This window comes from Orbicella faveolata, unplaced genomic scaffold, assembly GCF_042242905.1.
Source record: "Orbicella faveolata isolate gen_17 unplaced genomic scaffold, um_ofav_v1 contig_48, whole genome shotgun sequence".
In the NCBI taxonomy this organism is placed as follows: Eukaryota; Metazoa; Cnidaria; class Anthozoa; order Scleractinia; family Merulinidae; genus Orbicella; species Orbicella faveolata.
The window spans coordinates 10026402-10048658 of record NW_028301578.1 but is presented as its reverse complement, the minus strand read 5'-3'; the positions used below and the strand labels follow the sequence as shown (position 1 = coordinate 10048658).

Below are 22257 nucleotides of genomic sequence, written 5' to 3'. Positions count from 1 at the left end.
TCGTATGTTCTCGCGCGTTTAGAGATGCGCCACACTCGCGTTTTAGGTGCAGGAATCTTAACCAATGCTTACCTAACTTTTGAAAGATGCTACTTTTAGCCCTCCTCCAAATCTAAACATGTGTATTTAACTTTTGGAAAACTATCGATTTGCACATTGCTTGGGTGAGAGATTCTTACGCATATTAACTCTCTTTGCTCTCTTTTAGGTGCAGGGATCCCAACCAATGCTTAGCTAAGTTTTCAAAGATGGTTCTTTTAGCCCTCCCCCAAATCTACACACGTATATTTCACTTGTGGAAAACTATCGATTTGCATAGTGTTTGGGTTGGACATTCTCGCCCATATCAACTTTGTTTTCTCTCGTAAGTTCTGGCGCGTTTAGAGATGCGCGACACTCGCGTTTAAGGTGCAAGGTTTCCAACCAATGCTTAGCTAGCTTTTCAAAGATGCTACTTTTAGCCCTCCCCAAAATCTACACACGTGTATTTCGCTTGGGGAAATCTATCGATTTTCACAGTGCTTGGGTAAAAGATTCTCGCCCATGTCAACTTTCTTTTCTCTCGTAAGTTCTCGCGCGCTTCAAGATGCACCACACTCGCGTATCAGGTGTCGGTATTCCAAGCAATGCCTACATAACTTCTTAAAGATGCTACTTTTAGCCCTCACCTAAATCTAAACACGTTTATTTTACTTGTCAAGAACTATTGATTTGCACAGTGTTTGGGTTGGGCATTCTCGCCCATATCAACTTTCTTTTCTATCGTAAGTTGTCACGCGTTTTGAGATGCGCCACACTGGCGTTCTAGGTGCAGGGATTTCAACCAATGCTTACCTAACATTTTAAAGATGTTACTTTTAGCCCTTCCCCAAATCTACACACGTATATTTTACTTGTAGAAAACTATCGATTTGCACAGTGTTTTCGTTGGACATTCTCGCCCATATCAACTTTCTTTTTTCTAGTAAGTTCTCACGCGTTTAGAGATGGGCCACACCCGTGCTTAAGGTGCCGGGATCCCAACCAATGGTTGCCTAACTTTTTGAAAATGCTACTTTAAGCCCTCTTTCAAATCTCCAACGTTTATTTCACTGGTGAAAGTCTATCGATTTGGGCAGTGCGTGGGTGAGAGATTCTCACCCCTATCAACTTTCTTTTCTCTCGTAAGTTCTCGCGCGTCTAGAGATGCGCCACACTAGCGTTTTAGCTGCAAGGATCCCAACCAATGCCCACCTAACTTTTTTAAGATGCTACTTTTAGCGCTCCTCCAAATCTAAACACGTGTATTTCACTTGTGGAAAACTATCGATTTGCAGAGTATTTGGGTAAGAGATTCTCGCCCATATCAACTCTCTTTTCTCTCGTAAGTTTTTGCGTGTTTAGAGATGCGCCACACTCGCGTTTCAGGTGTTGGGATCCCAACCAATGCTTACCTAACATTCAAAGGACACTACATTTAGCCCTTCCCCAAATCTAAACACGAGTATTTCACTGGTGGAAAACTATCCATTTCCATAGTGTTTGGATTGGACATTCTCGCCAATATCAATCTTCTTTTCTTTCGTAAGTTCTCGCGCGTTCAGAGATGCGCCACACTTGCGTTTCAGGTGCCGGGATCCCAACCAATGCTTACCTAACATTTTAAAGGTGCTACATTTAGCCCTGCCCCAAATCTACACACGTGTATTTCACTTGTGGAAAACTGTCGATTTAAACAGTGCTTGGGTAAGAGATTCTCGCCCCTATCAACTTTCTTTTGTCTCGTAAGTTCTCGCGCGTTTAGAGATGCGCCACACTTGCGTTTCAGGTGCTGGGATGACAACCAATGGTTACCTAACGTTTCAAAGATGGTACTTGTAGCCGTCCCACAAATCTAGACACGTGTATTTTACTTGGGGAAATGTTTCGATTTGCACAGTGCTTGGGTAAGAAATTCTCGCCCATATCAACTTTCCCTTCTCTCATAAGTTCTTGCGCGTTGAGAGATGCGGCACACTCGCGTGGCAGGTGCCGGGATCCCAGCCAATGCTCACCTAACATTTCAAAGGTGATACTTTAAGCCCTCTCCCAAATCTACACACGTGTATTTCACTTGCAAAAACTATCGATTTGCGCAGTTTTGGGGTTAGACATTCTCGCCCATATCAACTTTCTCTTCTCTCGTAAGTACTCTCGCCTTTAGAGATGCGGCACACCCGCGTTTTAGGTGCCGGGATTCCAAGCAATTGTTACCTAACATTTCAAACATGCTAGTTTTAGCCCTCTTCCGATCTCCAACGTTTATTTCACTTGTTGAAGTCTATCGATTTGGACAATGCCTGCGTGAAAACTTTCTCGCTTCTATCAACTTTCTTTTCTCTGGTAAGCTCTCGCGCGTTTAGAGATGCGCCACACTCGCGTTTTAGGTGCAGGGATCCCAACCAATGCTTAGCTAAGTTTTCAAAGATGGTTCTTTTAGCCCTCCCCCAAATCTACACACGTATATTTCACTTGTGGAAAACTATCGATTTGCATAGTGTTTGGGTTGGACATTCTCGCCCATATCAACTTTGTTTTCTCTCGTAAGTTCTGGCGCGTTTAGAGATGCGCGACACTCGCGTTTAAGGTGCAAGGTTTCCAACCAATGCTTAGCTAACTTTTCAAAGATGGTACCTTTAGCCCTCCCCAAAATCTACACACGTGTATTTCACTTGTGGAAAACTATCGATTTGCATAGTGTTTAGGTTCGACATTCTCGCCCATATCAACTTAGTTTTCTCTCGTAAGTTCTGGCGCGTTTAGAGATGCGCCATACTCGCGTTTGAAGTGCAGGGTTTCCAATCAATGCTTAGCTAACTTTTCAAAGATGCTACTTTTAGCCCTCCCCCAAATCTACACACGTGTATTTCACTTGTGGAAAACTCTCGATTTGCACAGTTTTTGGGTCTTACATTTTCACCCATATCAACTTTCCTTTTTCTCGTAAGTTCTCGCGCGCTTAGAGATGCGTCACACTTGCGTTTTACGTGCGGGGATGCGAAGCAATGCTTTCCTAACTTTTAAAGATGCTACGTTTAGCCCTCCCCCAAATCTACACACGTGTATTTCACTTGTGGAAGTCTATGGGTTTGGACAGTGCTTGGGTGAGAGATTATTGCCCCTATCAACTTTCTTTTCTTTCATAAGGTTTCGTGCGTTTTAGACTTGCGCCACACTCGCGTCTTAGGTACGGGGATCCTAATTTTTGCTTTCCTCTCTTTTTAAAGATGTTAGTTTTAGCCGTCTTATAAATCTCTAACCTGTATTTCTCGTGTGAAAGTCTATCGATTTAAACAGTGCTTGGGTGGATATTTTTAACCATGTCAATTTACTTTTTCCTTGTCTTTTCTCGCGCGTTTAGCTATGCAGCACTTTCGAACTTTTGGTATCGGGATCTTAAACTATGCTCACTGGGCTAGATGCTAGTTTTGGCCCTCTCTTAAATTTAAACATGTGTATTTTTTACTTGTGGAAGTCTTTCGATTTAGAGAGTGCTTGGGTAAGAGACTCTCGCCCATATCAACTTTTTTTTCTCTCGTAAGTTCTCGCGCGTTTAGAGATGCGCTACACCTGCGTGTCTCGTGTGGGGATTCCAGAGTATGCTCACGGGGCTCTTTAAAAATGCTAGATTTGGTCCGCCTCCAAATCTACACACGTGTATTTCACTTGTGGAAGTCCGTCGCTTTGGAGAATGCCTGGGTTAATGATTCTCGCCCATTTATATCTCTTTTACACTCGCGTGTTTTCGCGCATTTAGCAATGCGGCAAACTCGCGTTTTTGATGTGGGGATCCCAAACTATGCTTAAGGGGCTCTTTAAAAATGCTAGTTTTTGCCGTCCACGAAATCTACAGAAACGTATTTCACTTGTGGAGGTCTATCGATTTGGACAGTGCTTAGGTTGGAGGTTCTCGCCTATATCAACTTTCTTTTCTCTCGGAAGTTCTCGCGCGTTTAGAGTTGCGCCACACTTGCGTTTTAGGTGCGGGGATCCCAGCCAGTGCTTAGCTAACTTTTTAAAGCTACTACTTTTAGCCTTCCCCCAAATCTACACACGTGTATTTCACTTTTGGAAATCTGTCGATTTGGACAGTACTCAAAGTTCGATTTATATTAACTGGGGCGATATTTCTGAGTCCCAGGGACTCTAAACTAATTCGAGAAGACTTTGGTTGTCAGTAAAAGGGACAGAGGAAAAATTTTTGAACGCTTGGTTATGAGCAGTCTGCCCGAGATATATAGCCCTCTTTAACTCACTTAGTGACTAGAGAGTCGCCGAGACCGGGCTATGCCCAGAGTGATTTTGACTCTGGGTCGATTTCCAGGAACTTGGGCGATATTTCCGAGTCCCAGGGACTGTAAACTAATTCGAGAAGACTTTCGTTTTCAGTGAAATGGACAGAGGAAAAATTTTTGAACGCTTGGTTATGAGCAGTCTTGCCGAAATATAGCCACTTAGTGACTAGAAAGTCGCCGAGACCGGGCTACGCGCAGCGTAATTTTGATCAACTTTGGGTGGATTTCCAGGAGCTTGGGCAATATTTCCGAGTCCCAGGGACTCTAAACTAAATCGAGAAGACTTTGGTTTACAGTTGAATGGACAGAGAAAAATTTTTTTTAACGCTTGGTTATGTCTAATCTCGCCGAAATATAACCCCTCTTTAACTCACTCAGTCACTAAAAAGTCTTCTCGCATTCGTTTAGAGACCCTGGGACTCGGAAATGTCGCCCAAGTTCCTGGAAATGGACCCAAAATTGGTAAAAATCACGCTGCGTGTAGCCCAGTCGCGGCGACTTTCTGGTCACTAAGTGGCTATATTTCGGCCAGACTGCTCGTAACCAAGCGTTCCAAAATTTTCCCTCTGTCCAATTGACTGAGAACCAAAGTCTTCTCGAATTAGTTTAGAGTCTCTGAGACTCGGAAATATCGGTCAAAATCCTGGAAATCAACCCAAAGTCAGTTAAAATCACACTACGCGTAGCCCACTCTCGGCGACTTTACGAACACTAATTAGCTATATTTTGGCCAGACTGCTAATAACCAAGCGTTCAAAAATTTTTCCTCTCTCCATTTCACTGAAAACGAAAGTGTTCTCGAATTAGTTTAGAGTCTCTGGGACTCGGAAATATCGCCCAACATCCTGGAAATCGACTTAAAGTTAGTCAAAATCACGCTGCGCGTAGCCCGGTCTCGGCAACTTTCTAGTCACTAAGTGGCTATATTTCGGCCACACTGCTAATAACCAAGCGTTCAAAAAATTTTCCTCTCTCCATTTCACTGAAAACCAAAAGCTTCTCTAATTAGTTTAGAGTCCCTAGGACTCGGAAATATCGCCCAAATTTTTGGAAATCGACCCAAAGTTGGTCAAAATAAGGCTGCGCGTAGCCCGGTCTCGGTGATTTTGAGCACTGTCTAAATCGATATACCTCCACAGGTGAAATACACTACGTCCAATGTTCAACCCAAACACTATGCAAATCGATAGTTTTCCACAAGTGAAATACACGTGTGTAGATTGGGGGGAGGGCTAAAAGTAACATCTTTAAAAAGTTAGGTAAGCATTGGTTGCGATCCCTGGACCTAAAACGCGAGTGTGGCGCATTTCTAAACGCGCGAGAACTCACGAGAGGAAAGAATGTTGATATAGGCGAGAATCTCTCACCCCGTAACAAAACACTCATTACTGGTCGCGATTCTCGATTCTCATGCCCAGGACACTCTGAATATCTAGGTTAAAATTTGGGAAATTTTAAAAAAATATTTTAAGAATAAACCCTAGACTGAGATTCTGAAAAGAATGTATTTTTTATGATAAAAATTTGTAAACAAAATACGATTATATGTTTTTAACTAAACTTTACAAAAATTCTTCCTTTCCATTACTCGCACAACTGCCCAAAAAGGAAAAAAAAAAACAGCACTGGTCATAGGTTCGATGTTCATAACACTACTGGAAGAAGTTTTGTGCGCGATATCAGACTTAAATGCCTGCAGGCTGGCTCCAAAATTACTTGAACACGATCAAGACACCAAATGCATTTACAAAACAGATATGACATACGCTAAAGTCTAAGATTATTCACAAGAATATTATCAGCCTAAAATCGGCAGAAAGATAAGAATATTTAGCATCGGCCGGAAAGAAAACATTCTTGCCAGAAGAGCGTGTAATTAAGTGTATATCAGTGCCCATCTAACAGCAGTATTTCTATAAAAATAGGTCCGCAATGCGTACTTGTGGGTATATGCTTAGTTTTATTCCATTCGGTTGGAGTTTGTTTTTAAAAGTCAGTATCTGGAAGTATATAATGGTATTCTAATAACTTGACGTTTTGCAACGTTTAAGCCCAAAAGGGACTCTAAGGGTGCGTTTCTTTTTGTTGTTGTTGTTGTTGTTGTTGTTGTTTTTGGTTTTGTTTTTTTTAAAGAAAATCTAAGATTAGATTCTTAGATCCGAAAGAATCCAAAAATGGATTTTGCTTTCCGTTACTAAACAGATCAATCCAAGATCTCACGGATCATGGTGGGTCAAAGGAACCGAAATATCCACTCCCAGATCAAAATCCGTTTTTGAATTCTTTTGGATTTAAGATGCCAATCTTGGATTTTCTTAAATAAATGCACCCTAATTATGTCATAGAGCACGTTTGAATTTTCAGGTTTATGCATTACCAGACATTAGAAAGGCGGCCCAATAAGGCTCTCGAGTAGGTCAAAAGAGGAGTTATTGCTCAAGTTTCTGCTAACTAACCAGTTCTTGCTCTAGAAGAAGTATCCATTGCAATAACAACTTTTTGTTTCATTGGCAAAACTTAAAGAGAGATGTTTTTATCACTTCACAGCCGCCACGTTGGTGCCCCCTCCGAAGGGCACCAACATGGTGAAGGCTTCCAACAATGCAATACATTTTCAGTCGAATTGGTTTGAGATGACCATGTTTTAAGTCGTCTGGTAGTGTGAGCAGGTCTTTCCTTAGCTTGTGTGGTGCTACAATTAAGGTTCATCGACGGCAGTATACGCGCTAAAAGCAGATAACACGTGACGTGACTCTTCAACGGTACATCTTTATTGTTCATTACGATGCCTTATCGAATATGGCAGAAACACAACTATCATAAATCAAACACGAATAACATATCACAACTATTTTGCAAATGATACAAAACCATACTACTATGAACTGCAGAGCATATATTTTGCCTCTCTCTTACCTAATTAGAGCTTCAATGTATCGGTTCACAGCAGTATTTCAAGGATAAAATTCTGGCTATAAGTCTTAGGCCCATTCAACTTCACAAGGGGTTTGAGGTGGGTTTATAAACAGGAGGGCTTATATCCTTAGGGCGTGGGGAAGGGGGGGGGGGGCGGCGGCTAATAAATGGTATAGCAAACCTTTTCGCAATGAGTTGATGAGACCAACCTATGTATCAAGTATAATAGAGTCGTTAACTGAAATAGCTGTTACATTTAAGCAATATACTTCTATGAACTACCACTTTAAGTCGTCCCGGTCAAAGTGCTGCTTATTTTAAAGTACTAGCGGACTACTGAAAATGGGAAGGTCAGCTCCCCTTGTCATGTAAGCAGGATTCGATACTTGCAATATTTGAGTGCTTTCACTCTACTGAAGTAAAGTTAACTATGATCAACAGTTCTCTCTGTTTCACTCTACTGCTTTGGAAGAAAACACACACACACACAAAAGAGCAACTGAAAAAACAACTTTCGTCACTGGCTATTAATGCATGGTAATTGGGTGAACATCCCTTTCAATCATGAAGCGACGTGATCTACAACTCTGATTGTGTAGCTGCGTTTTCGTAGCCTCTGCCTCCATTCTGCTCGTCTTTTGAAGATCTTCTCTCTCCTAAGCGTAATTCGCCCTTGAATTCTGGGTCACCAGGGTGCACGCTGTTCTTCCACCGGCAAGGGTTTTGTTTATTAAGAGAAGTTGTGCGATTAAAGCAGCATTGGTTCCGAAACCTACGTGTGAAACTAAGCGAAAAAAAATTTAAAAAGTACATAATTTCCTCAGTAACTTGGACTGAAACAAAAGGAAAACCGCTGGGAGTGTATGTAACGTGCTTCCACTATGATGTGTATGCGTGTTCATACTTAAAATTGAAAAGAGTATTCTACGTGAAACCTCGATTTAACGAAGTGCCAAGGAACCTTGGAAATTTGGAAATGTCAATATAATCTGTTTCCTGAGACTTCTCTGTTTGCTTCTAAAACTTATATCTTCCAGTACTACTTTTCCGTTTCTTTTTATTTTATTTTATTTTATTATTATTATTATTATTATTATTATTTTTTTTTTTTTTTTTTTTTTGTACTCAGATAAATAAAGTGAATTCACCTTTTCGGAGTTAAATTTCACGTGTAGTTTCACGTGACTTATGATGTAAACAAACTGGGAAAGTTCGTACATTCTAGTCAAGCACGCATTACACGTGTACCAAGTTTTCAACTTCGCCAACGTCCTGTCACTACTAATATATATTTCTCTCTGCTTCAAGTCTTTGAACTTAGAATAGTTTCACCTTCAAAATGGCAGAAAAAAAGAATAAAAGCGACTTCAACGCCATGAATGTGGCAGAACTTAAAAGATATTTGCAGGAACGTGGAGTTTCAGTAAGCGAACATTTGAAAACTTCGCTCGTGGAAATCGCTTCCGCAGTCGAAAGAATGGGTGTGCCAGTGATGATCCAAACTTCGAAAAAGATCAAACCACTGATGCTGACGAATAAATAATTCATGAAATGCTAATTCCCAAGCCAGTTTCCCTGAAGACCTTGAACAACTTCAACTCGTCGCCGCCGTTTGGGTAGTACGACATTTTTAATTAATTGATTTACCACTCAACCGATTACGATAAGCAGGGACTCGCCGCTTACAAGTCATTTGAAGATTATCGTTTATTCGCCGATGGTTACGTGGAATCTTTACTAACTGCTCAGTTGAATCAAGAGGGTGTTCATGTATATATAGCCAAAGTGCGACCTTTGAAGTTTCATGAAAATCAAAACGGATGAAGGACGGGGTGGTCATGAAGGAAAGGAGCACTACGATCTCTGGTTTATTCTCGAAGGTAGAGGTACAAACCAAGGCAGCCTTCTTCAGGCACGATGCAAGTTTAAAGGTGGTAGAGATGGGGGATGCAAGCACATTGCGGCCGCCATGTACTTTTTCATCAGTCTTTCTGTTGATTTGAGACTCGATCGGTTCAGGAAACTCGTCGGTTCGCTCTTCCGGTTCGAATTTCTCAGGGGCACCCAACGACCGTTTTCTCTCAAATGCTTTTTAATGCTGTTTTAGGCTATCTGGAGTACTTTTAAAGCTCTGTAGGTTACTTTCAGGTTGCGCCAAAAAAATTTTATCTGTTCGGTTATTCTAGGGGAACTTGAGTATTCTCAAATTTATTAGGGCTTCTTTGTCCATTCCCCCAAAACCTTGGGTCTTATTACCTTTCCGAAACTGATAGTTGACCTATTTTCGGTACCCAAAACGACATTTTTAACAATCCGAAAACAACAGACATTGAATTTCTCAAATCACGAAAGTTCGAGACGACAATTCTCTTCAGAAAATCAGAAGAGATTAAAGGCCTTCCGAACAGATAATTTACCGAAACGATCCGTTGGGTGCCCCTGATTTCTGGATGCTTTCCTCATCGGGCTCTCCTAAACTCGCCACTGGCTCTGAGCTCAGATCTAAAAGAGTCATGGCGGCGGAACGTTCTTCTTTAGATTTGCCAGCAAGGCGATTAAGCGTCAGTTGGGTTTTAACCACTGATCGTTCAAGGTAAATTTCTTGCTTCTCGCTTTGTCTGCCTCGCGTTCACGGGATGCCTTTCGTTTACGATTCAGTCACGACACCTAGGCACGGTATAAAATATCAATTTAAACGACAAAATGTGTTATAAAAGCACATATTGATAAACGCACCCTTTCTTTACTGGCAACGGCAGATATAGGATCAGGATCCTCTTTTGTTAGACCATTTCCAACGACAAAATGTAGGCTACAAAGCTAACTGTCTTTCGTGCACACGAGCGAGTCACCGCTGTGACATGCTTTTAGCCACTTTTTATCTTCTCTCGTTTTGTCTAAATGCGCCAGGAAAATGGAAGAACCTCACTGGATCGCCGTTTGGGTTTCTTTTCCACGATTCAGGGTATCGGGAATCGTTTCTACATGTAACAAAAGCACATCTTTTAGTCGTGACCATTCTGTTAGAACACTACTTGTCGAACTCGTGTGGTTGACTAGAATGTCCGAACTTTCCCGGTTTGCTTACATCATAAGCCACGTGACACTACACGTGAAATCTAACGCCGAAAAGGTGAATTCATTATTTTTGTAATATCAGTGTTCCCCAGGGATTTTGAAGAAGCCGACAAAAGTCGAAATTTTGCCAGCACTTATTGATCGAGTCTCCAAGCGCAAGAGCCTTTTTCGAAGTCAGAAGTATCGTTTTAAATAATTCAGCACAACTGAACACAGTTAAAAAAAATACAAAAACAAAAACAAAAACAAATGTAAATACCTGTAATAGACAGCGACACCAATAAGAATAAAAACAACAGGTATGACTACCCCTAGAGTGATTTTGAGGATAGTACTGGGGTCTTTCGGCTTGCTAGCTTCTTTTGCATCTGGTGGAAAAATCAAACATTTAAAATAATTTGGACATTTACCATCTGCAACTTTTATTTATTTTTTTTTCTTTGTTTTGTTTTGTTTTGTTTTGTTTTTTGCGATCTCTTTAACTTTGGCCATCTGTATTGCTCACGCTAAACGCTAGACATCCTAGCAACAGGTGATCCACTCACTAGAATTGTCATCTGGCGGTTTACTATATAACAATACTAATACTTCGCCTATCTTGCTGTTGACTACCATATCAACCGTTAAGTATCATTACTTTCTGCTTTACATATTGAAGTGCAATCTTACACTCGATGCACCCGTCACTGTTAGTCGTTCCACGTCGGAGGGTTGTCATTCCCTTGCCACATGTTTCGCAGCTGGTCCGGCCTTCCTTGTCTTGGTAGCTGCCTTTACCACATAGTTTACAATCTAGGCTGTTTTGGTCATGAAATGATCCGACAGAACAAAGCACTGAAAGTCAAAACAGGCGTTAACTGTTTGCATTATTACGGCAGCTCACATGACCAACCGTAAGTGCTTGAAAACAGAAATCTTTCCAAGGGTAAACATTACAATCAAGCTCATTAGATCTATAAAGGATGTTACAATTAAGCCAACGTAATTCTGGCCCAATCCTAACATATTTTCCAGGGTGTATTTCCACGGCGAGTTGTCGTAGTAGCCACTTGTGTTACATTGGCAAAATAGTCGATGAAAAAATCAATAAAATTACCCACCAATTATGCAGCACGCATAATTAGGTTTATGTAACACGAGAAAGGGTCATTGTTAAGGATATCTAGTCGGCGGAGAACAATTGGCCTTACGGGTTGTATCAGATTCCTTTATAAAAGGTGTGAAGACATGATCATCGCAGTAATACACGCAACTTAAGCAGTTGCGAAATTAAAGCCTGAAAAACACACACACACACACACACACACACACACACACAAATATTCAGGCCTGAACGGGATTCGAACGCATGACCTCTGCGATACCGGTGCAGTGCTCTACCAACTGAGCTATCAAGCCATCTCCGAGCTGGTCACTTTGTGAGTTTGTAATACACGCGTAAATGATGAAGAATGCAAATAAATATATTCATTTGAATATAAAGGTGTGTCGCCAAAGAGAGGTCCTCTCTTTGCTCCTAGCTGCTGAGCGTAAACGTCGCTGCTCGTAGCTGTCAGAAGTTTTAACCCTCTCCCGCCCCTTCTTAACATTGGCCCTACCCCTATTTTTTTTTTTTTTTTACTTATGCCTATATCCAATTCACACTTATGTCATCAGCGTTCTAGTTCTCCCCACTTTTCATGAATGTTCGTTGTTACTGTCATCACTTCATGACGTGACAGGATAAGTGTTTATGGGATAAGTGTTAATTTGCCACAATCGTGGCAAATTAATCCCAGCAGGGCTGTTGTCTCATTTCATCAAACTGAACTCGCCACCGTCAGGTAATGAGCTGAGAAATAAAGCCATTAGCAGTGTGTCTTCTTTTGAGTCGTAACGTAAAAATAAAGAAAGAAACAAATCAATGGATAGATAAATCAATACCTAACTAAATGAATAAATAAATACATAAATAATTAAATAAAATAAATAAACAAATAAATAAATAAATAAATAAACTTACTACTAAATACTCACCACATCTCTTTCCATTATTGCTTGGGACAGAGCCAACACTGCAAGTAACCTTAGAGAAGAGATATTTTAGTGAAGACCTCTGAGCAGTGGTGTTTATTCCATGTAAGCTTATCGTGAACTGTCCAGCAGCAACGGCATACTGCATCTGAAACAACACTTCTTCACTTTTTTCTTCGACATTGCCTTCTGATGAGGACGAATTAATATCCTTAAACAACACCATTGAAAATAGAACTTTAACGTTTGTGTCGACTGCTCGTTTTGACCTTTGATTGGCTTTCGATTCACATCCAGGAACTGCGACGGTCTTTAAGTTACATGAGTGACATCCAGAGAGTGTTGAAAGTGTGTTGCTTAATCTCTTCTTGAGTGCCGAGCGTAACTCGTCGTGACTCTGGATGTCCTCGCATTTCATTCCAGGAAAATCAACCGAGAAGTGATGTTCTATTTCCTTGGGCGCGGCATTTTCTGTGGTAGAAAGTGAGTTATAATTGTCAATTTGAATAACACTTATAAACTGGAGAATTGAACTGTTTTTGAAACTCAGTGACTGATGGCTTCCATTAGAATATTGGCTTTTCGAGATTTTATTTCAATTTACAAAATAAAATTTACGGAAATATCGCAAAGAGTAATTTGGCCTACTAATAGTTACTTCCATGTCGCTCTGGATTTTTGATGTTTAGCAGAAACAAAGGAACGGTCTGGGAAAGTAAAGCTGAACTCACATTTTATCATGCCAGGAACTTTTCGTTTCTCTTCTGTGGAACAGTACCTCAAATATTTTGTGCTGGTACAAGTAACCGACCTTCCAACTTTTAAGCACGAAATCTAGTCAGGCAGTTTACCGAACATTGCCCTGGGTACAGCAGGTTTTTATTTCTCGCGACTTGACTGGGATTGCAAATCAGGCCATGTTACCCAGGGAGCAACTTTTTCTGATGATAGTTAGGAGATAAATCGATTTCTTCAGTTATTAATTAAGAACTATAGTGCGTTGTTTGATCAGTTATTAATACGCACTTAAGCAGGTTGGTATAGTCATATCCATGATGCCATTCCAGGTCCACTCTGTGTCAGGGCCGCAGACAAAGGTAGTCACTGCCTCAGCACTGAAAGAGTGACCTTCATCGCAGTTCATAGTACAGGAAATCGCTCCAGCAACTTTTTGGCAAGATTTTTTTCCATTGACGGGCTCTCTCAATTCCGGACACTCTGTAGAGTTCAGATAACACGCCGTTAGTGGTGTCCTTGTGTTCTTCCGCAATGAAATTTATAAGAGCTTTCTTTACAAGTGTTCAAGAAAAGTTTCGTTGCTTTCCATACAATCATGCAAAATAATGCATTTAGTGTAAATACAAGATAGGTTGAAAAAGTTAAGATATGGCTACCTGCTGAGGACGGTGCTCTTAAAATATCGCAATTCGTAAGTTGTTTAGAGAGTTGTCTCCTTGTCTCTCGAATGTATGTTAGGTCAACAAAATGTAGAGAACTGAACGTAATTAGTCTTAGAATAATAAGGCAAAGAGTTTAAGGCCCTGGTAGCAGACCACTTCCTAAAATTCAAATTAATTTATTCTCTTGGGTCCTCTTGGACTGTCGTGAAAAAAAAATGTGTCACGCTTACACAACAGATGAACAAATTCATAGATTTCTTTCATCATTGTGCTATAGACTGATAACTTCTGTAACCATCATACCTCCTTCATTGATGATTTTCTTTTCACAATTTACTCCCCAATAGCCTTTGCTGCACTCGCAGTCATAGCGATTCACACCATCGACACACGTCCCTTTGACGCATGGATTTGAGCTGCAGTCATCAATATTAATGTTACAGCCGGTACCTGAAAATCCGGGTTGACAGCTACAGTTGTATTCGTTCTCATGAAACTCGCATCGGAGGAAGTGCAAGCAGTTGGCAGTGCACCTGTCAAACGCTGCAAAGCAAAGTTGTAAAACGTTATAACCTGTTGGTTTTTCTTTCGTTTCTAGGATAGTATGAAAATCGATGTACTCTTGCGGTGACGGAAATGAACTGAGCTACCGTCTATGTTAAATATAAATGTAAACTGCAATACGGAAAAGCTCTCAGGAGCTCATTACAAAGTGTTCCAATAAGACTATGGAGTGTTGGATTTTGTGGCGGCAGAAAAACCAGAAAATCCACAGAAAAGACCCTCGAACAAGGATATAGAATTAAAAGGGAACTCATCCAGGTTTTTAAAATAAGCAGGCACCGAATCAAAGTCACCGGCTACTACAAGCATTTGCGGCAGGTACTTTTTGTATTCCAAAGTTTATTAATACGCAGTTTTGTTTCCCCAACGTAATCATGATACATGACCGGATCTATGTCAGGAAATAACTGAACAAGTGAAAAACTAAACAGTGTGGCTATTGTATGTACACCTTTGAAGCAAGAGAAACTTTTTTAGAGGGCCTTTTGCCGTCATTCAAACTTACATGTACATTGTATCAGATTTGCCAATAAATGGACATTTTCGACGATTGAAGTGGAGGCAGCAGACTATGCTAGCTGTCTTTTATTGCCACTGTTAAAAAGTTAGGAAGACAAACAGGTAACAAACAGGTTACCAAATATTACGTGGTGTGCAGGAGCGTAGCTAGGGGAGTCCCTGGGTGCCCGTGACGCCCCCTTTTGTAACCTACAACAGGTTTCGAAAACGACAGGACTTTCTGATGAGTACTCTCACTTGGACAAAATGTGAGCCCTCCCCCCCCCCCCCCTTGAAAATTGCTGGCTACACCCATGGTGTTCTAGTTTTGAAAGCCTAGCCGTGTACGTGTGCGCGTGGTGAATGTGGAGCCAATACCGGTATGAAATTTTAGCAAAAAAAAAAAATATCCATCAATAACGCGAGTGTTTGCTGTACAAAAGAAACGAAACTTCTAAACATCGAAGCACAAACTAAACAAAACCGCTGACTTCTTGAGTGGTGATCAATGTATGTGACAGAAACTATATCACCGGTAAAATATATGTCATCTTAATCCATTGACCATCCATTGTTTCCCCGATCATTTACAGCTATTTCATTCCAAACATTAAAACAATTTTGTTGCCCGCTACTGAAAGTTTTTATCTTCAACTTTCATAATTGACATAACACTAATAACATTAAAGCGACAGCTGATTCATGTTATTACAGTTCAATTAAATAGAAATGAATTCACTCGAAGATTTCAAAAGTAAATGACCTAAATAGGACTGTACCAAGAATGCTAAGTACCTTTACACTGTGTCATGAATCGTTTTTCTACATGTCCTTTGACTCCAAAGAGGAAGCTGTTCCATGCGCGCAGACTTCCTGCGATAGGCCACGTGCAGTTATGAGCCGCGTTCCACATGTCTAAAGGACTTGCTGGAACATTCCAAAAGCTTACTTGGTGCATAGTGCCGGCAAAAGCTGTTGAAAGGTTTGAAATCTTTACCCCTGCGAGATATCGCTGGCCAAGCACAACCCACCCTCCGCCAATGATCGTATCGTTGGTCTTGACGCCTCTTGCCTTTTTTATTTCTGCCCTATCAACGTACACCGAGACAGTCCCAGTTATCGCCTGCCACACGACTCCCAAGAAATGCCAGTGATCGTCCGTAAACTCAAAGTCTGCACTTACTGCGCTATCTTTGATCTCCAGCTGAACTTGAGACTTTGTAAAGGAAAGCACGATGATATGGTTTGGTTGCTCAGGCACACTGTAGCTGAACAATGTTCCTGAATTGTATCTGGAGTCTGCACGAAGATACAGGGCGATTGTGAAAGAATCCATGTTTGGAAGACCTTTGCCATCTGATAGCAAAATCATGTCATCTATGCTTTTGCGTTTGAAAATGAGATCAAAGTCACTGCCAAGAACTGCAAACAAAGTGAGAAAACGAGTGTTAGGATACTCCCTCTATTGTGAAACATTCCCTACAATGAACTTAAAATATAATTTGCAGCGGTTCCTCTCGAAAGGGTTACCATTTCATGGGCAAAGGGATATAAAAAGGTAGGGAGTTGACGAGTCAAAGTGAAGATAGGTCAGGGGAAACTAACATTCAAGTATTTCAAGGACCATTTCGAAACATCTAAAAGTGACATACTTAAGGACTAATTCATCCAAGTATTTGAAGAGTTCTTCAATTAAATGATACAGGGAAGGGAAGCAGTGTTCAACTGTATATATAAGAAAGGCGTGAATGACTAAATGCTACATAACAACAGATTGTATAGTCAGATACATTTCTTAAAATTCTTAGGCTCCATTTTTGGACAGCTCATTGACATGAAGAATTCGCGAGGTGGGTGAAAAGATCCGCTCTACTTCATTGTTTTCAATTATCGACTTGCTACTGTTCTTATGGGAATGTTACCATTTTAAATGGCCGAGCTACTTTATAACACTTTTTTAAGGACGCTGCAGATTAAAGAGAAATTTAAAAATGCAGCTTGCTGTGCTGCTAATGCTGTCGTATGAAGTACCGCGCCACCCCCCCCCCTCTCTCTCTCTCTCTCTCTCTCTCTTTCCCTCTCGCACGCGAGTCCGCAGCTCGTCAGCAACTCTCTCATAGTTTATGAAGATGATATATTTACTTTCAGTCGCTTTCAGTGGCTCCTTATTCCAAACTGATGGAAATTTTGGTAATTCGAATATTTGACTTCGTCTTTTGACATGCCATAACAAATGCATTTTTGAGCTAATTATCCTGCAATGAACATTTCTTTGACCTTTACAGAAAATGATGAAATCAATGATGACGACGTCATAATCAACATATAAACAATGGTATCCTGGAGAGCAAGCTAAGTACCATCTATTAAACGCAAACAAGTGTTTGTACGTCTTATTACCACATCCCTCCCCTCAGAAAAAATAAACAAATAAATAAATCTGAGGGAAGGGCTCATCCTACGTCTTTCTACCTGTATTGCGTTGTTTAGGTAAGAGTTTCGATTTGAATGCACCTCCGAGTGTCAACTTGAGTATTTTCTATCTATGCGGCATTTCCCATTTCATCCGTTTTACCAATAAAGAACTGTCATAAATACTAACTTACAGATGTCACAGTTGTCTCCAGAGTAAGAGGGGTAGCATTCACAGCTGTAACTATTCATCATATCCTGACAATACGCGTTTGGCATGCAAGGCTCTGAAGCACAGTCGTCAATGTCCACCTCACATTTTTCTCCGGTGAAGCCAGCTTTGCACGTACAGCTGAAGTCTTCTGAGTAATTATAAGACCTACACGTGCCGTGATTGAGGCAAGGCATTGATAGACAGACGTCTGTAACGTTTTGGCATTTCTCTCCAGTAAACTGACTCAAACATTCACACTTGTAACCTGGTGTCAGATCAATGCAGGTACCATTGTTGATACACGGGTTCGATTCACATTCGTTGATCTCGGTTTGGCAGTAGGTTCCATTGTATCCGGCGGGACACAGACAAAAATACCCGAGAATATGGTCAACACAAAAAGCGCCATTTTGACAAGAGGCATTGACACAGTCGTCTATGTTAAGCTCACAGTACCTTCCAGTATACCCATCAGCACACGAACAAGTGAAACTGTTGACCTTATCGTGGCAGGTTCCGTTGTTAAAACACGGCCTTGGTAAACACTCGTCTATTTCCAATTCGCAGTAATCTCCGAAGTAGCCAGCGCTACAATTGCAGTAAAAATAGTTATGAGAGTTAACGCAGAAGCCATTTCGACTGCAGTTAGTTTCTTTGCAGTGGTCAATGCGGTTTTCACAGTTATAGCCGTTGAAGCCCTCTGGACAGGAACAGGTGTAATTTGCCACTAGATCTGAGCACGCGCCATTATTTGCACACGGACTGGATTTGCAGTCGTCAATATTAACTTCGCATTGCAGACCTGTCAATCCATTAGGACAGACACAAGCAAATCCGTTGATCTGTAAAGTAAAAGGAGACTGATTTGAAGTTCCGTCACCGTATCGCTGCTATATACAAGAAACAATCCAATGTGTTTCTACTACTTATGTATAGCACACCTTTTTATTAGGCGTTTTAATTTCCCACGTAGCTATAGTCGGGCCTCCCCTTTGTCAGCAGCTCGGTAGTTTAACTAAAATCAGATTTTTTGAAAACGCAAACTACGACAGCAAATCTAACTATCTGAAAGCATCCATGGGTCCGTGCACCCATGAATCCATCCATTGATGCATACATGCATCAATGCTTCCATACCTCTATGCATACATTTACTCTTTCATTTACCGGAGCAAAAAATCGGAATAATTTGCCAACCAGTTTTAAGGAAGGAAGTTCAATAAAAAAAAAAAAAAAGGTTTATGGGTAGGTAGACCTATACTATCAGGTCAAGCAAAACTAATTCTGTAACATTAAGCTAGTAATAGTAAAAAAGTAACCTATATTGTGTGTGGTATTCTCTGCAGAGCCCTTATTGAAACCAGATTTAACAAAAATGCCGTGTTCAAATAAAAGATTCCATGCATGCATGTATCCATCCATCCACAAAGAACGTTTATGGATTGTCATTCATCCTCCAAAATCATTGTCGACGAAAAGGAAAAAGTTTTGCCAACCTTACCATGTTTTTTTTTTCCTCTAAATCTTTATATTTCATTAAATTCTCATACAAGTAAATAGGGACTACATCTACTAACCTCAACCGAACTTAATTCATGGAATGTACATAGGTTGCTCCGCTTAACGAATGTTACTACTTGTCTGGGCTTGTGCTTAATTAATACACGCGCATAACGTAGGATTGAGCATTTGCACATTACCTGATCATAACATGTTCCTCCATAGTAACAAGGGAAAGACAAGCACTCATCGATTTGCACTGTACAATCATCGCCCAGAAATCCAGGTGCGCAGTCGCAAGTGTAGCTGTTCATTCCGTCTCTGCACGTGGATCCATTACCACAGGAACTTAGCACGCAGTCGTCGATATCAACCTCACAGTGTGGTCCACTGAATCCATCAGCACAGGAGCACTTGTAGTTATCCACTTTGTCGATACAAGTAGCATTATTGGCGCATGGAGAGCTGGCACACTCATCGATGTCAATGCTGCAGTTTTTTCCTGTGTATCCCTTTTTGCAAGTACAACTGTAGTCATCTATGAGATCAGCACAAGCTCCATCGTTTGCGCATGGATTCTTTCCGCAGTCATCGATGTTTACTTCGCAGAGAATACCAACAAAGCCGTCAGAACAAGCGCATTTGTATCCATCTATTACGTCAATGCAAGCGCCGTCGTTTAAGCAAGTGACATTCTTACAGTTGTCTATATTGCTCTGGCACTGATCTCCTTCGAAACCATCTGGACACTGACAAGTAAAGGAAGTGGTACCATCAAAGCATGTTCCATTGTTCAAGCAGGGCATCGAGGCGCAGTAGTCGATGTCCACATTGCATATTTTACCTGTGAAACCTATCGGGCACACGCAGGTAAAGTTGTCCACCCCGTCATGACACGACCCGTTGTTTGAGCAAGGACTCGATGCACAGTCATCTATGTTGTTTTCGCAGTGTAATCCATCAAAACCATCGCGACAGTCACAGCGATAGGCATTAACCATATCCACACAGCTGGCTTGATTTTGGCAGGGACTGGAGATACATTCATCGATGTTGAACTCACACGCTGATCCAGAAAATCCCCTCTCGCAGATACAATAAAATCCATTAATTTGATCTAAGCATGTAGCGTTGTTCTTGCATTCTGCCCCAGCACAATCGTCGATATTATGTTCACAATTTGTCCCGTTAAATCCTGCAAGACAATTGCACTGGTAACTGTCAATTCCATCGCGGCAGTGGCCCCAGTTTTGACAAGGGTCACTCGCGCAGTCATCGATATTCTCTTCGCAATCGTTGCCTTGGTAACCAACCGGACAGACGCACTCGTAGTTGTTTATTTTGTCTCTGCAAGTGGCTCCATTCTGGCATGGAGATAACAGACATTCATCAATGTCCGTATCACACAGTCTTCCCGTATAACCAGGCTCACATTGGCAATGATAACCACCAGGGAGATTTCTGCACGAGGCATTGTTTGAACACGGCGAAGAAACGCACTCATCTATATCCTCTTCGCAGTTAGGGCCTCGGTAACCATATGCGCATGAGCAGGTGTAGTCGTTGAGCAGGTCTTGACATGTGCCATTGTTAAAACATGGTTTATCTTGACAGTCGTCAATATCAGTAGCACACTGCTTCCCAGTGTAACCAGGTTGGCAGGAGCACAGGAAATCGCCAATGAGGTCAGTACACGTGGCGTTGTTGATACAAGGGTTAGAATAGCACTCGTCGATTTCTGGAACAAATAAACCCCCTAGAATTAGAAACTATGAGTTTCCAGCTTTAAGTGGTTGCGGACAAAAAATTAGGTAAACGTGACACAATTTAAAAGCACGCACAGAAGCTCCGCGAAGAAATGGAATTGTACTTAGGCGGTATTCTATGTTAATTGACAAGTGATCAAAGTTCATAAGCATTCTTTTGTCAATCGATTCCAGAACTTTTACGACGTGTTCTTTTTATCATCATTCGCAGTCCGTCTCATCTTAATCAATCGTAGCCACCCGTTTTCGTCTTCGTTTAAGTTTACATCTTCAGTGTCCATCTGGCTTAGTTAACAAACTTCTTTTTTGATGAGGTTTCTGTTTAATTGAAATGATTTGTATGTTATAAACGTCTCTTGTTAAAACTATTGCTGTCTTAAAGATTTTCTTTGAAATTTATCTTACTGAACCATTTAGGGAAGAGCGGCTCTCAATGTTTCAGTAAGACTACTGACCTATGCAGTCTTGTGCGTTCTTTGATCCGGGTCTCAGTGTTACAGTTGTTCCTGGGCATGAAAAACACACACGACTCTTATCACGTGGCTGAAAAGAGCGTCGATCGCATAAAGAACATGGGGCCAGTCCAGTTGGGGAAAATGATCCAGCCGGGCACGGAACTGTGGAAAATAATTGATCAAATGCTAGTCATCAGAATGAAGATTTTTAAATTCGTTTGGAAGAAACAATATGTAAAACCATCATTTAAATCCATTAATATTAACATCGTTTTCGACATTGACACAATGTCTACTTAAACTGAATGTGCTAACGACGTGTTCTTGATTAAAGAACGTAGCCGAGGTCAAGTTTTAGCACCTAAATTGAGGAGCGAGACAGGTCCTTAAGTTACTAGGTATGTTGCCGGTCCGCTACAAGCCAACTCAGCATTCTTTTCTTAGCTTGCCCTTACAAAAGGCTAATAGCTAGCAGGCATATCATTTAGATTCCCTGGTGGAGGAAGACACTGTGTCCATGTCGTCCAAAGAGCACAAGGAAACTTCGCAGGGTACGAAAAAGAACCAGAACCTCTTAATCCAAAAGTAACTTTGCTAGAAATCAGATTATTGCATTTCTTTGGGAGTAACACCTGGTGTATCACATACATGGAATCTTTTTTTTTAAATACATACCTTTACATTGTGTGGAGCTGTTAGATCCCTCAGCAGAAGTTGTCTTGTTCGGACTGCATTTAAAGCATGAGCTTTGGCCCTCCTTGGACTGATAATAGCCCTTGTCACAAAGAAGACAGGGCTCCATTCCGGTGGGCGAGTGCGAACCAGGTCGACAGAGAGCTGCCATGAAAACAAATAGTCAAGAGAGGCTGCCAGTTATGCTTAGTCCTAGAGGTTGCGCACTTCACTCTACCTCAATATATATTAAATAATATCTTAAGGTCTACTGAACACTTGACGTGACCACAGGATATTCAACCTCTGGTGAAATTCTGGGACCCTACCTTTACTCCCTCCCCCCTCCCATTGTGTATTCGGCGTTTTTTTATGTTCATTGATTCTGCTTTGCCATATAGCCAAGGTTATTAGATTGCTCATTCGTTAGTGTCAACAGCTCAGAGCTGAGAAATT

General features: G+C 41.1%; 1 protein-coding gene and 1 pseudogene across 2 annotated transcripts in view; one reads left to right on the top strand and one right to left on the bottom strand.

Annotated features, from left to right (window-relative positions):
- Positions 1-7062: 7062 nt before the first annotated feature.
- Positions 7063-22257, bottom strand: part of LOC110060093 (uncharacterized) — a 46818-nt gene continuing 31623 nt past the window's right edge. For both annotated transcript variants that reach the window (XM_089280640.1, XM_089280641.1), the window contains 11 exons: positions 21805-21966; positions 21130-21291; positions 19109-20646; positions 17389-18250; positions 15578-16204; positions 14024-14263; positions 13347-13538; positions 12324-12791; positions 10977-11141; positions 10567-10675; positions 7063-8013 (listed from right to left, as the gene is read on the bottom strand). In XM_089280640.1, coding sequence (XP_089136766.1) covers positions 7809-8013; positions 10567-10675; positions 10977-11141; positions 12324-12791; positions 13347-13538; positions 14024-14263; positions 15578-16204; positions 17389-18250; positions 19109-20646; positions 21130-21291; positions 21805-21966 — 4730 coding nt within the window. In that variant the 3' untranslated portion in view covers positions 7063-7808. The remainder of the gene's footprint in view (positions 8014-10566; positions 10676-10976; positions 11142-12323; positions 12792-13346; positions 13539-14023; positions 14264-15577; positions 16205-17388; positions 18251-19108; positions 20647-21129; positions 21292-21804; positions 21967-22257) is intronic.
- On the top strand, positions 8455-10285 carry LOC149096470 (uncharacterized; annotated as a pseudogene).